The following is a 14,268-nucleotide window of genomic DNA, read 5'->3' as shown; positions in this document are numbered from 1 at the left end:
ACAGCACTGAAGTCTGTATCCATGCTTAAAAACATAATACTGAATGCAGCGTGCACATTTCAATGTGGAAAGTCATCATTAGTAACCCATCAAATAATCTCAGGCCTCTTCTGAGTATTAGTCATATGACAAAGTTAGGAACAGAACAGTCTAATTCTCGGGTTTGTTTTGATATTTTCAAGTGTGGCCACAAAACAAAACTTCCCCCCCCTCCCCCCCCCCTGTATTTTTGAGCTCTGTCTTTTTCTACTAGATCAGTCCTGAAGGATGAAAGATGATGTGAATGTGCCACTACAGTTTTTGTGTCAAATTGATATCAGAAGTTTCCAATGATGTCTTGTTAAGCCCTCCCTCACAATAAACAACAGCACATGCTCCTGGCGCCCTGCACAAACAGACCGCTCTCTTTTCACTTCTCCCACTGTCCTTCCCTGTTGCTTGCCTCACATTTCCTTTTAGATTTCACACAAATCCACAGGGATTTCATGCTCAGAGTCACATTAGCTCGTCCTGCCTGCAGCTGCCGAGGAAGGTGAGAAACTCGTTCTCTCCCCCGTGACCTCACCAGGGTCAAGGGCAGGAGCCCGCCACTGGTTCTATTCGGAGACGGACAGGAGGGTTCAACACCACAGACAGCTCCCTGGACACGGGACGAACACGTTCAGCACCATGGACAGCTCCCCAGACCTGGGCGGGCTCTGTTCAACACCATGGACAGCTCCTTCCCCGGAACGCCCGCGTTCGGCACCACGGACAGCGCCTCCGGGTCCTATCCGGCTGGCCCAGCACCATCCCCTTCTGCTCTTGCCTGCCCCTGCCTCCTCTCCCGCTGAGGGCAGCCCCCTGCCTGCAGCCCAGCTGAAGGACATGTTCACCGCCTTCATCGCCTCAGCACCTTTCCGACCTGAACGACTCGCCAGCCCAGGCTCTGCCGGACAGGAGTACCTTTGAACAGCCTGACCCGGTCAATTGAACTTTCTCAGATATGTTGCCCCCTTTAAAAATAGTCCACACGAGGTTCCCACGTGTGTTTACAAGTCTCTCCAACCCTCTGTATTTGGTTATGGATTTTTTGCACTTCATCGTGGGGGACCTCTAGGAAGGCACCTTTCCCTCTATTGATCACACTGTACAACATTGCCCCCACCAACACACAAACCAGGAGGGGGCAAGGAAAAAAAAAAAAACAAAGACAGAAAAAAAAAAAAAAAAAAAAAAGCAATTCTTCTTTTAGCAGCGTATTATTATTGTTATTAATATTATTTTAGAGCCTGTCAGCACAAATCACTCGCAAATGCTAAACCGCGTCCTTTGCTTCTCGGCTCAGCGCTTCTGGTGATCAGAGAAGCGGCTCCAGACATCTGTCGTCTCCAAGCCCAGGAAAGCGAAATTAAAACGGTCAAACAATGAGGAAAATGTGCCTGAGCCCAGCCCCGGCGGCGGCACTCCGCTGGCTCGCAGCGACACCTAGAGCCCAGCTCGTCGCCGGGAGGGCCCCGTGTCCCCAGCCACCCCGGCAAGGGTCACGGGTGGATGCGTGGGCCCAGACACTGGGATAGATACCCTGCAGTGATACCAAGGAGCAGCATCGCCAAGATCGTCGCTAATCAGTGGCTCACAAGGAAACGTAAATTCAGGTTCCTGGCACTATCAGCATGGAAAACACCTCGGGGTGGTTCAGACCAATTTGGCTTTTCACTGGCAAAAGTGCACCTGCTCCACCGACTGCAAAAGTTTTTAATCAAGGGGTGGGGAAAGAGATGGAGAATTAAAGGACAAACCGTGGAAGTTTCCCTGCAAGCACAACTCTCTCCTCCGAGTGAGCCAGTTGTGCTACCTCAGCTTGAAGCCGTGCCTTTCCCAGGAAGGAGCGCCAGGGCTGGACCCTGCCGCAAAGCCAACAGCGCGTCCCACTCAGGCAAGAAGTATTTTTAACCCACACAAACATCATTCTCAACTGCAGCCCTTCGCTCCCCCTTATGCGTGCTTCCACAGGAGCAAAACACCCCAGACCTATCTGTAAACCAAACACCACGCAGGCTACACCAGCGGTGGGGAACTACCGCTGAGTACTTCCCCGCTTCCTAAATCCCCACTTTCCTCCCCCCGAAAGAACTAAGCGCTATCGACCCAAGCCAGTTTAACTCCATCAGGCACAGCAGCGGCCTGGATGAGTCACTCGTTACTAAGGCGATATGCAGATGCACCCTTTGAAGTCGCTAGTCCCGGAGGCAGAGTGGGAGCGGAAGGTGCGCGGCCGATTTAGCCCCTTCCCCGCGGGGGCTCGCCCGGGGGCGGCAGGGAGGAAAGGGAGAGAGCCCCAGCAATGGCTCCGCAGGGGTTAAAAACTTTCTCCTCGGTCAGGCTGGGGAAGGCTGACGGGAAAGGAAGGAGGGAGGAACAAGGTGAAGACTTGTGCCCCGGGAGAGTGATAAAAGGTAAAAATTGAATAATTAAGAAAGAAGAAGGGAAAAAAAAAAAAAAAAAAAAAAAAAAAAAAAGCTGTGTCGGCTCGCTCGGAGGGAGATTCTCGGAGCTTGCCCTCGCTGTTCCCAAACGTGCTGACCCCGTGCCCCCCAGCCCTGTTCCGCGGCACTGGAGAGCCGCGCAAGGAGCGAGGTGAGAGGTGCGGGGAAGCACCGGGGAGGTCAAGCCCGGCTCGGCTCGGCTCGGGCTCCGTCCCGTACCGTCCCCAGCACTTCGGGGGAAGAAGAGGAGCTCAAACACACACTCAGGAGAGAGGGAAACCGCCACGACCGCTCGTAACACCGCCGCAAGCCTGGAGGGGAGCACACACGCACACCCTGGGGGGCACCCGAAACCGAGCCAACCCAAACGCGAGCGAGCCCGGCGCTTACATCCTCCTCCTCGCAGTCACTTCGCGGCTGGTACTGGAAGCGGGGCCGGCTGCTTTCCTGTTGCAATGGACGCGGGGTCTTGCCGGCAGCTCCGTCCTCCTCGCTGCACTGGGCGCCCAGGAGGTGACTGGCTTCGGGAGGGACGGGGAAAGAGCGGGAGGTGTTGATCTTCCCGCTGAACCGCTGGTACAGTGAAGCCATGAAGTCAATCCGCGGGAAACGAGGGGGAGGGAGGGAAAAAGATCCTCTTCTCCCCCTCTGTGTCTCTTCTTTTCCCCCTCCTCTCTTCTTTTTTGGCTACAGCATGCTACACGCTGGGGAGGCTCGGTCCCACATCAGCGGCAGGTAGAGTAAGGGGCTCCTGCTCCCCGGTCCTCGGCACCCGGAGAGCAGCGGGGGGATCGAGAGAGGAGGAGGGGGGAGCGATGGGGCGAGAGGAGATAAATAAATAATAGAACGCAATCGAGCCGAAACACCACAGGCCCCGGGAATGCTGCACCATCCAGTGTTGGGAAGAAAAAAAAAAAAAAAAAAAAGAGAAAAAAAAAGAACCAAAACACTCCAAGAAGACGTACCCCCGATAATGGCGCCTGAGTGGATCAGCATTAAATGTGCTTTGGGGGTGTGCGTGTGTGTTTGCAAAAAGAGGGGGGGGGAATAGAAGGGGGGCTGGCTCAATCGCTGGCTGTCAGCGACTCCCCAGGCTGAGGTGGCAGAGCAGTCGCCTCCGAGGTCGCATACCAACAGTGTGCACAAGCGAGAGGCAGAGTGACAGCGTGTGTGAGACGGAGTGGAAGAGGCTGGGAAGCCTCATTCAAAGCACGTTGCTCTTCTGGGGAGGGAGGGCTTTTCTACAGTCATCTCCTTTTCGGCGTCTTCTTTTTCTTCTTCAATTTTTTTTTTTTTTTTTTTTTTTCCGGGGAAACAACTTAAAAAAAAAAAAAAAAAAAAAAGCAGAGAGAGAGAGACAGCAACAACAGACACCTGCTCGTGAGGGAGAAGGGGAGATGGGGAGGGGAAAGGCGAGGCAGGTAGGAGGGAGGCGGGACCGGCACCGGAGGCTGGGGTGCCCGGAGCGGTTCGCAGGAAAGGGGCAGGGGAAAAGAGGGCGAAGCCTCTCTGCTGCCAACCCAGCCCAGTCCTGGGTCCGCCCCGAGGTTTTTGGCACCCGCAACTGCCCGGTCCCCATCCCCTCCGTTCCGTCCTTCTCGTTCCCCCGCCTCTTCCCGGCTGGGGATGAAGGGGAGAAGGAGGTTGCGGGTTTTTGGACGTTGTTGTTTGTCGTTTTTAAAAAAAATCCGGTAAATCGCCTCACTTACTATTTTTATATTAATTCATTTTTTTTTGCTGCATTAAAACGTGCTTCAGCGCCCCTCAGTGGAAATCCACCCAAAGTGGCTCTCGGCAGGAGCGGCAGGGAATAAACAAGCGTGGTGTCGGCACCGGGGGCAGCCGGGATGGGTTAGAATGAGACCGGGAATGGGACCGGGACCGGGACCGGGTGTGGGCCGGGGGCCGCCCGCAGCCGCGATCCTTGCGCGGCGGTGCCGGTCCCCGCACGCTCGGCGCGGAGAAATAACGGCAGCCGTGAATGAAGGCTCCCGGAGGAGCAAAGAGGCTCCGGCGGGCAGCGGGGGACCTGCCCGGGGGTGTCCAGCCGCTCGCAGCACGGCCGTACCGGGACGCGGGGTGACAGGTCCTGTTGCTCCAGCATCAGGCGCCGGGGTTTCCATGGCAACAGATGCTCAGGTTGAAAGGAGAGAGGGAAGTGCCAGAGTTGCTGTCCCCTCTTCTCCTCCCATGGCAAAAGCTGCCTCTTTGACCTCCAAGTTGGCCAGCGCTATTGCCATTCTCTCATGGGAAGCACACAGAGCAGGAGCCAGATCTTGGCCATTCCCAGCCACAGACTCACTGCTGGACAGCTCACAAACTTGGTTACACTTCAGTAAGTGGACTTGAAAGGCTGAGATGTTTCTAAATGCTATTCTTACTTAAAGTTTTAGCCGTTAAGAAAATACCATCTTTGAAAGATTCAATTGCCTCAGTCTAAAAACAAAACAAAACCCACAACTGAGTCGATCATATACATACAATACTCTAATGTGCAGCTGTCCCTGACACTCTCCTCCCCCCCCCCAATGATTTCAACAACTGCCTGATCAAAAAATCTCTTTACATCTAAACAGTTTCATCCGCTCCTTTTTATTTGTGTCTTCAAAGTCAGGGATGAAAAGTCTTAACATTTAGATGAAAAGGGAACCTTATCTCATGGAGAGAGAAAACAAACAACCTCTCTGCCTCCTTCCTGATAGAACTTGAAAGAAGGAATCATTTTGATCTTCAGAACTAAGATCCTGACATTTAATTAAAAAATGAGATGAACGCACAAAGATCTAAAGTGAAGGTCTAGCTTCTAAGTCATAGCAACACATATCTCACCAGAGGTAACTCCAAAAGCTGCTTGCCCCCCTCTTAAATTATATTTCTGCCACAAATTGACTATACATTACCAGAAGTCTGTACAGTTAGCTCCACTAAATTTCATCTTGAACTGCATTAATGGTGATTTTATGACTATTTGGAACTGGCAACAGCCAAAACTGAGGAGAAAAAAAAAAAAAAAAAAAAAAAGGAACAAGAGAAACAAATTAAAAGCAATAATACATTTTTTACTTCTAAAGAAAACTAGGACACAAAGGAATAATCAAAGAAAGCCACAGAAAGGCAAGACTAAACCACCAAGCAGAAAAACCACCAAAGATTAAATGTCTGAATTCAAAAGTCTCAAACAAAGAATAGAAAAAAAAAAAAAAAAAAAAATTCTGCCTCACAGCACAGTTCAAAACTGAAAGAGCCACTAAGGATCAATTTAGCTCCAAATACATTCAGCTTGTGCTTTTAATTCTTAAGAATCAAGATTTCACATAATCAAGTTTGTCTAGTCATGCATGCACACATTGTGCATGTATGTGTGTACACAATTCACGGAAAAATTATATTAAGAGAACACAAAATTGCAACGTCAAATACTTTAAAAGCTCAGTGAAAAACAACCAGCCAAATGGTCCTCATCCACCAAAACTCCTGATCATGCAGCTTCGGGCTGTGATTCATTTGCCCTGAAATAAATAATCACAGCTATTTAAAGGCCTTCCTGATTCCAGCTCACTACTCCGTGACAGACCACGGGCAGCAGAAACAAAGTCCTGGCATGAGCCAGGTGTTGCAGTGGGTGAAGGAAGACCATTTGCACCACTGGAAACTGCACCACACACTTCTGTAACCCTGTTGCAGTGAGTGACCTTGTGCAGAAGGGATGAGCAGGCAGCTGGAGGCAGAAATCTCTTGAATAACCCCTCCCTGCAACAGGATTCTACCAGAATCAAGTCTGTCAGGGCCATTACTGAAAGCAGAAAGATTTCTCTGAGTCATAGGGGACCCAGATGATTTCATTAGGGACTCTGGAGAGCACTTCACTCTGCCTGTGCGCAAGCCGTCTCAGGATATAGCTTGTCCCCCACAAGCACACATTATGGGAGTCTTGTCCGCCTCTTGGGGAGGGACACAACCCAGCACTCCTGAGTTACAGCTCTGCCTGGAAGTCCTCTACTCTGCTTGAAATTCCACGGTTAATTTGCTGTTCACCTGTGCTTGACTTGGAGCCCAGAGTCCTTTACAATGTCCTGGTTATGTGATCAGATTCTCTCATACAATGTGCACAGCAACAGGGCATAGCAAATAGGATGGAGTAAAAAAAAAAAAAAAGAGCACAGGAAGCATTGAGATAAGACAGTAAATGGCAATAAATGATCAGTGTATTAACAGTGGTTTTCTTACAACAAAAGACCTGCTTAGCCTACGGTGAGATTTGAGAAGAAAGTAAATTGTATAGTTCAACACATTTAAAGAGGCAACATATTTCAGAAGTGCAACCATAAGATTAACATCTTTAAACACACATCTTATATGTAAGAAAGAATCCTTCCCTCAACTCCTAAAAACGGACCCCAAGGTACAAATCAAGGCATTTCAAAACCAACAGTGTTCTCAAGTGCCTCTTAGTTGTATATTTAATTCAGTATCCAAAGTTCTGCAAGGAGGCTTGATTCCCAACTAGTGACATTTCCATCAAAATAAAGTGTTAGCTTAAGATATTTTCCCTGCAGCTACCAAGTAACTAAGTTTTACTGGCATTTTTAAAGCACACAGATAAAAATGACACTTTGTTTTTCCATGTTGTATAAATAAACAGCATCCCCACATTTGAGCACTGTTAATGTAACACTTTCAAAAGCAGGTCAAGCCCAAGCCCTCCTGCCTTTAAAACCAGACATAAAAGACTTATTTTTGGACAAGACTTCTCAGAATGACACTGGCAAAGAGGCAATCCAACAATACTTCTCTTGGATATATTTTAAAAATATATATTACTTATGTCTGACAGGTGATTCAAGCCTTGTGAACAATTATTCATGTTACATTCTTTTGCTTTGACTAAGCAATTAATGTTTGCTTAAACTTTGAACTTGTCATCTAAATAATAGGGAAATTGTTGCAAATGGAGCTAAGCATATTTCTAGTTTATATGTGATTATTGTTATGAGCAGCAGCTTAGTGGGAAAATAGTAACAAAAATTATGTTTTTAATTGTTCATGTACAGTTTTCTTTTTTATTATTTAAAATATGAGATTTTCCTTTTTGACTGAACTTCTAAGGCAATTTTAGAATATCCTGGTTAACTTTTCATATCATCCCACAAAACCCCAGATTACTATTTGTTTTGAAATGACTGCATTTATTAGTTGACAGTTGACAGGTATTTATTAACACAAGTGTAATATCCTTCTGAGTTCTTATAATAGCAATTTTCCAGGCACTACAAAAGCAAAGATACACTAGTTTAACTCCTATTACTATTGTTAGACAAGATAAACACTTCTAACTCATGAATCTCTACTGCCCTCAGGCTTATGCCATCTATAGGTCTGCTGTCATCTAAAAACCAAGCCAAACGAGAACAGAAAGTCTCTTTCTTATGTCAGATGCACTGATACAGCAGTCCCTGAAGAAACAATTGATCACTCTTTCTTATCTAATGCATATGCTGGGGGGAACATAAAATTTTGTCAAGATAGGTGACAGTAGGGCTGCATAATACTGAGGGGCATTATATACTGTGGAGTGACTATCCTGACTTACGACGTTCACTTTCTTTTACTATTATTTGTGCAAGTAGCATCTCTAAGCAAATTCTGTAGAAACGCAGCATTGGGGGAACCTGGTACATAAAAAGGCACATTTCTTTCTGTCATCACAGAGATTACTCTAAAAAATAATCCTCCAGGCCTTACAAATATAAATTAATTAATTAATTCAAAAAAAAGAAAAAAAAAAAAAAGAAAAAAAAAAAAAAGCAAGCTTTCCATAAGCAAGGGTGGAATAATAGCAGAGCAGTATTGGAAAAAAAAAATAGTTTCTGGTCACATTAAGAATAATTTAATGATTAGATGGAGGCTTTTTCAAGGGAAAATGTTACTCACATACTGGGAAGAGTAGGGAAGATGGCCTTACAGGATACAAGTCTGGGGGAAGAAACCAAAGTAGGCTGGAAGAAAAGGCTGTTCAAGGGAAGAGATGGACCCAGGGTGAGCAGTGAAGAAAGAAAAATGGAAGCACATAGAATAGGCAAACATGCAGTGAAGTACCAGGAGGGCTGAGAGAGGGAGGAGGTGGACAACTCGGGTCAAAGAAGCAAAGAAGAAATGGACCAAAGCTGGCAGAGATGGAAACCACCGGCACCTCTGGAGAGCTGGGAGATGCACTGGAGTACTACAAAGTTAATTGGAGCCATACAATGAGAGGATTTTCAAATAGAGGGATCAGCCACTCCATAGGGTGCTGCCAATACCTGATGTATAACTGTTTGCTCTGTGCTCAGTAGAATGGAGATTTTATCTACCAGAAGTCTTGATACACAGCTAGGTCTCACTGAATGAAACTAAGAACATGTTGCTGAGTATCAGCAAGCTCTTCCCGGTAGTATGTGCGTTACTGTTTCTAAAGGAAATAGGTGAAAGTCTTAATGCCGAGGACATTTATAAATAGCCTGTATGAGGCACTAGAAAATGTGCTGTAAGGAATAATTCTGCCGGCTGGCGAAAGGATAGACCACATGACAGGGAAGGTCTTTCCCATCCCTAGTTTTTATGATTTTGCAAGTGGTACAGGGGAGATAAAAGGCAGAAAAAAAAGATAGAAGGCAGTGCCTAGAACAACGGTTGCACCACTTTGCTGCCAGAAAAGGTAACAGCAAAGCCTAAGTAAAAGACGGTACCGATGCACATGTGTTTGTGAAGCTGCACAGCACAATGGGGTCCTGGTCTACCACTGGACCAAGTACTGTAATACATACAAATAGTAATTTGTATTGAAGTCTGTCTTTCTTGCCTTAATTAATATTCTGTCTTTGGAAGCTTTGTCTGGGAAAAGCTAGAATGAGATCCCAATGCCATGTCTTCAATACAAGCAAGGAAGTTAAGCATTAAAGTTACAGATAAATTTTTCTTTGGATGCCAAGAGCTGTTGGCAGCCATGCAAGACCCAACTAATGTTGCTGAACTGGTCTCTATGCATATTATTCTCTGCTTTGCAATGTGTGTCTATTTGATGCTTAAGTTAGATATGCCAATGACAACAATCAGTTTGTTTGATTAAAACAGTCTCTCAGGGGAGTTCACCAGTAAGAAAAGGAAATAAATTTAGCTTCTGAAAGGCAACAAAAATTGTTGAAAGCCAGTAACAGTAACCATTTTGCATAAGTATCCATTGACACTTCAGTCAGCTTCTTCAGACTGGCTCTGTCTCGAGGCCAGAGATTATGTTCAGCTCTGTACATGAAGGAGATACACAAGGTTCCTGCTCCCTCTTATGTCTGTGAGCCACATATGCACATCCTTAATTGCCCATGCTGGGAGGAGCTGATGCCATTCCTCTCTAATTCAGCACTATAAAAATGGTAGCGGAAATTCTGAATTTCCACTTGCCAAAGAGAATTCGTGCATGCAAAATCATAGAGAAGCAGAAGGGATTTAATCAGTCAGCATTTCAGATGCATGCCAAGGACTTCTAAGGGAATAGACAAGACAAAATGGTTTCATTTAAAGACCTCTTCATTTAAAGACCTCTTCTTTACAACATAGAGATTTCCTTTAAACAGATTTGTGACTCTTTGGACTATCTGTCACTAAACTGACAGCTTTCTTTTTGGTTGGAAAAGAACTAAAACCTAGACTGAATAAAGGACCCATGGGATGTAATGACACAATTTTAGGATTTGGACTCACAGAGCTAAAAGGAGAACCTAGATAGAAATATGAATATGCAAAGAAACAAGCATATGCTTGTCCTGCCCATTTGTCTTTATAAGCATATCCATATTTGTCTTCAAGCATATCCTGCCCATTTGTCTTCATAAATTGATTAAAAAAAAAAAAAAAAAAAAAAAAAAAGCTTACCAGTTCACTAATAGTTTTCTAAGTACAAAGTACTCCATTCATCCAATTCATCTGTCTAAGTAATATAAAGTATAAAACAACTGAGGCTCTCAGAGGCTATTTTAAACATTTGTTAATGCTTTCAGTCAACTGCCATTGTGTAACTGCAAATATACTGGATTATCAATGGCTGTCCAAACAGTGTATTCATTTTTCAAGAGGTGGGAGACACAAGGACAAGAATGGAATACTGCTAGGAGATCAATAAATTACATCCTTACAGATTTAACACAGGTTTATGAACACACTTATCTAGTATCAACAGACAAGCTACCCAAAGAGAGATTTTCATTTTAAATACCTCTTAGGATGTGCTTTGATTTAACTCATCAATATATGTGCTTCCTTCCTACTTTAATGCTGTCTTTTAGAGTATGTCAGAGACACTGAGGTCAGCTTTGCAAAGGTGTTTAGTAATGTGAGGCACTGGAATTATCGAAATCAGATCAATGATGTTGTAATCAATATGGGCCACTGCTTCAGAAAATTCCAGTGGATATTCCCATGTATCTTTGCATATTTTTGGCATGTACCTACATTTAGGAGTATTTGATTTTTGGCTGCCAGTTAAGTGAAAGTAGATCTTATTGTCTTGCTAAGTAACATCTTCAAAAAATAGGTAAACCCTAAGCTTTGTGAATCAATGCACACACACGTCTAGTCCCTCCTGACTTAGAAGTAAATCTAAGTGTATATTTATTTGCATATGCCAGGGAATCATAAAAGTACGCCACGTGAACCAAATAAAAGTTAGTTTTCACGCCAAATGAAGACTAACTTCAAGGATATTCAATAATTTCACCGCAAAGACAGAAGCAACCCAGGACTCTGCTAATCACGAAAATACAAGCTGCTTCATAATGATCTGAATGTGACTGTGACAAAGGCAATCCTGTGAAATTTTGACTGCTAGTGGTAATTTCAAAACTCTGAAAGAAGTCTAATTTGCTTTTCCAGTGGAAAAAAATCTAACTCCCTCCAAGTTATGCAAGCACCCAGCAGCATTCAGATCCTCTTGTTCCTCTCCACAAAGCAGACAAGCAGCAACTAGGCAGCTAAAAATGTCACAACAGAGCTCCAAGAAACAACCATTGAGTCCATCACAGTTTCCGCAGCAATGACATCAACAAAACTTCAGCAGCACAGACAGTGCTGCATTTTGTAAATGCACCAACACTGAAAGCAATGGCTGAGAAAACGAAGGCACCATGATTTAAGGCCATAACAATTTCTGTTGAAACTCCACTTGTTACACTAGCTGATTCCGCCCCTCCAGGAACCGCTACCAGCAACAAGCAGACAGAAATGACAGCACTGTTTATCTGAAATTTAAGGTTCTTGATAATGATGAAATTGTTTCTCAACACTGCATCTTCAATGATCTCATATAAATAACTGCACTAAAACCTTCTTCCATTTCATGAGACTGGGCAAAGTTTACAATTTTTCTGTGAATTGTTTATTCTAGATATTATTCACCATTTAAAATATATTTTTCCTACCTAGTAACTCAGTAAAACAGAATTCAGCACTGATTCTGGGGATAATAAATTCCTTGAAAATATCTTTTACTGAGAAGCAAGCATCCTCATCCAAAAGAACACATTCTTGTATTGGTATTGCTTGGTATTTTTGTAAGTGGATGACACCTCACAACAATTAGCATGGCCTACTTGTGTCATCTGCACACATACGGGTCCTTCAACATAAAGCACACATGGCCCTGACAGTTGCGGCACATTATGACAAATGCGGGCAACAACTTGTCAGAGGTGGAAATATTTGCTGGATAACAGAGACAACACAACCAGAAAGTGGGACAGTCACCCCAAAGAGGAGTAAACCTGCATTTTGGCCAGAATTTGGGATGTCATATTGAATTTGTAAGAATTTAAATGACCTAGGATTTTCCCATCAAAGGCATTTTCTTCATCTTGAAACCCTCTGAGCTTTCTTTGTATTTAAAATGAAAGAAAACAGTCACATTGAGCTCAAATCTTTGGATTTTGCTGGTCTATTAAGCCCAAAATAGTGTTTCTTTCAGAACACTCAGCAAGACCTATTTCTACATAAACAAACTGGCTGTGATTTCAGCTTTGGCATGCTTTTTCTAGGGAGCTGTAGAGAAGCACTCCTCTTTTTTTTAATGCACCTGTGTTTTGGGTTTATGATCCAGTGCTGAGTTGCTCCTTGTTCTTGTGGCTGAGTTAACTGGGATGCTGGCTCTGAGCTCCAGCTCCCCGCTCTGCCACAAGCACTTTGACTATTCTCTAGCCAGGCTACCTAGTTTAAGAGGCAGCAGGAGCCACATGTCCTTCCACCTCACAAGCCCCACATGTGCCCCGAAATGTTTCAAAGTAGGTTTGTGGGTCAGCTGCAATGCGGGCTGCCAGCACATCCCAACTTAGTACTGCAGCCAAGGTGGGAGAGGTCTGATTGCACCTTTCTGCTTATTTTAGGAGCAGCCTAAGGCAAGTTTACAAAGTAATCTCTCTCATGCTCCTTTGTGTCACTGGTAGTGCCTTTATATAGAAAATAATAAAATACAAAGGATCACAATGCTCACAATGTGATTTCTAAGCTGACAGTGGGCCTTTAAGGTGAAAGCAGAGATATTATATCAAATATGCTCCATCACACATAATTTTTGTCTGTTATCTACTTTGTATTAGAAATAGCTGTTATTTCTTTATCAGATCCCTTTGGAAACTCACTACTCTTAGACCCTGCCCTCTGCTGACATGTTTCTCTTGTGAACACAATGCAGTCTGTTATGTACATGACAGCCTAGATGGTACATTTTAAATGAGATGAGTCTTTCATGGGAAGAGAGGACAAAAAAAGAATGAAGTGAGGACAGAATAGAGCTAAAATATTAGCAAGTTCTATTTCCTATATAGAATAACTGTGAGAAAGGGGAAAAATTAATGATATTTAACATTTAAATTAAAATTTTCTTAATAATTATCAGAAGATAAATAATTGGGCTCAAACTGGGCACAATATAATTTTATAAATAAGAGTCTGGATCACTTTGTGACCTTAAGAAACAATATTGTTTTGTTTACAGAGTCTGTCAAGCCTGTTCTGAGTTTGATGCAGAAAACATGTCAGACCTGGCAGAAGTTGCAGTGGCAAACAAGCAGCTGTGCTGTTCTGCTAACCTGCAGCATTAGCAGTGACCGCACAATGCAGTGCCAGTGTGGAGGAAGCTCTTCCACTCCCATCAGCTTGTGCCCTCTGCCCAGCACACACTATTACAAGTGACAAGAAAGAAGGCGTTTTGATATCTATTTTCACTTAAGGCCCTTAAAGTGGAGACAACATCCATTAAGACTTACAGTAAACTTCTGAAATAAAACCCCTCATTGGTGTTTTACAGATGAGGACCAGCATAGGTAGGTGATTTGCTCTCACAACTCTGTACGGGGGGCAGAATTGTTCACAGACATCATGCTAGGACCATTTATTTGATGGTGTAATGACTCTTTTTCTTTTCTGCGAGCATTGAGAGAGCTCAGCAGAATGAAAAGGAGGTGGAGCATCAGCAGAGATGCCAATTGCAAAGTTTGGAAGCAACAGGCTCCAACCCAGGGCCACTCATCCGTTCCAGTTCTCACTTGGCTGCTTAAAATTGGCAGCTAACAGGAATAAATAAATAACTAAATAATAATAATAAAACTGTAATCAGAGACCCTCATGACAAAGCTAGTAAAACTTTCCTCCTCAGGCATTACAAGCGATGTCACTAATGGGGGGGAAGAAGGGGTACTCAAGCAATTCGGGTTTGTAATCCTACTGTTGCTCATGCCACAGGTCTAGTACGCTTGCAACTATAGTCTTGAGAAAAACCCTA

At 44.3% G+C, this 14,268-nt stretch overlaps 1 protein-coding gene across 4 annotated transcripts in view; it reads right to left on the bottom strand.

Annotated features, from left to right (window-relative positions):
* The window catches only part of DPP6 (dipeptidyl peptidase like 6), a 551,222-nt gene that overhangs the window by 406,510 nt on the left and 130,444 nt on the right, over positions 1-14,268 (bottom strand). For 2 of the 4 annotated variants that reach the window (XM_032181650.1, XM_032181656.1), the window contains exon 1: positions 2,859-3,074. The exons of the other annotated variants lie outside the window; for them this stretch is intronic. In XM_032181650.1, coding sequence (XP_032037541.1) covers positions 2,859-3,059 — 201 coding nt within the window. In that variant the 5' untranslated portion in view covers positions 3,060-3,074. Of the gene's footprint in view, positions 1-2,858; positions 3,075-14,268 lie in introns of those variants that run through there. 4 annotated transcript variants of the gene reach the window in all.

This window comes from Aythya fuligula, chromosome 2 (assembly GCF_009819795.1).
Source record: "Aythya fuligula isolate bAytFul2 chromosome 2, bAytFul2.pri, whole genome shotgun sequence".
Lineage (NCBI taxonomy): Eukaryota > Metazoa > Chordata > Aves > Anseriformes > Anatidae > Aythya > Aythya fuligula.
The sequence above is the reverse complement of the archived record's forward strand: the minus strand, read 5'-3'. Positions and strand labels throughout refer to the sequence as shown.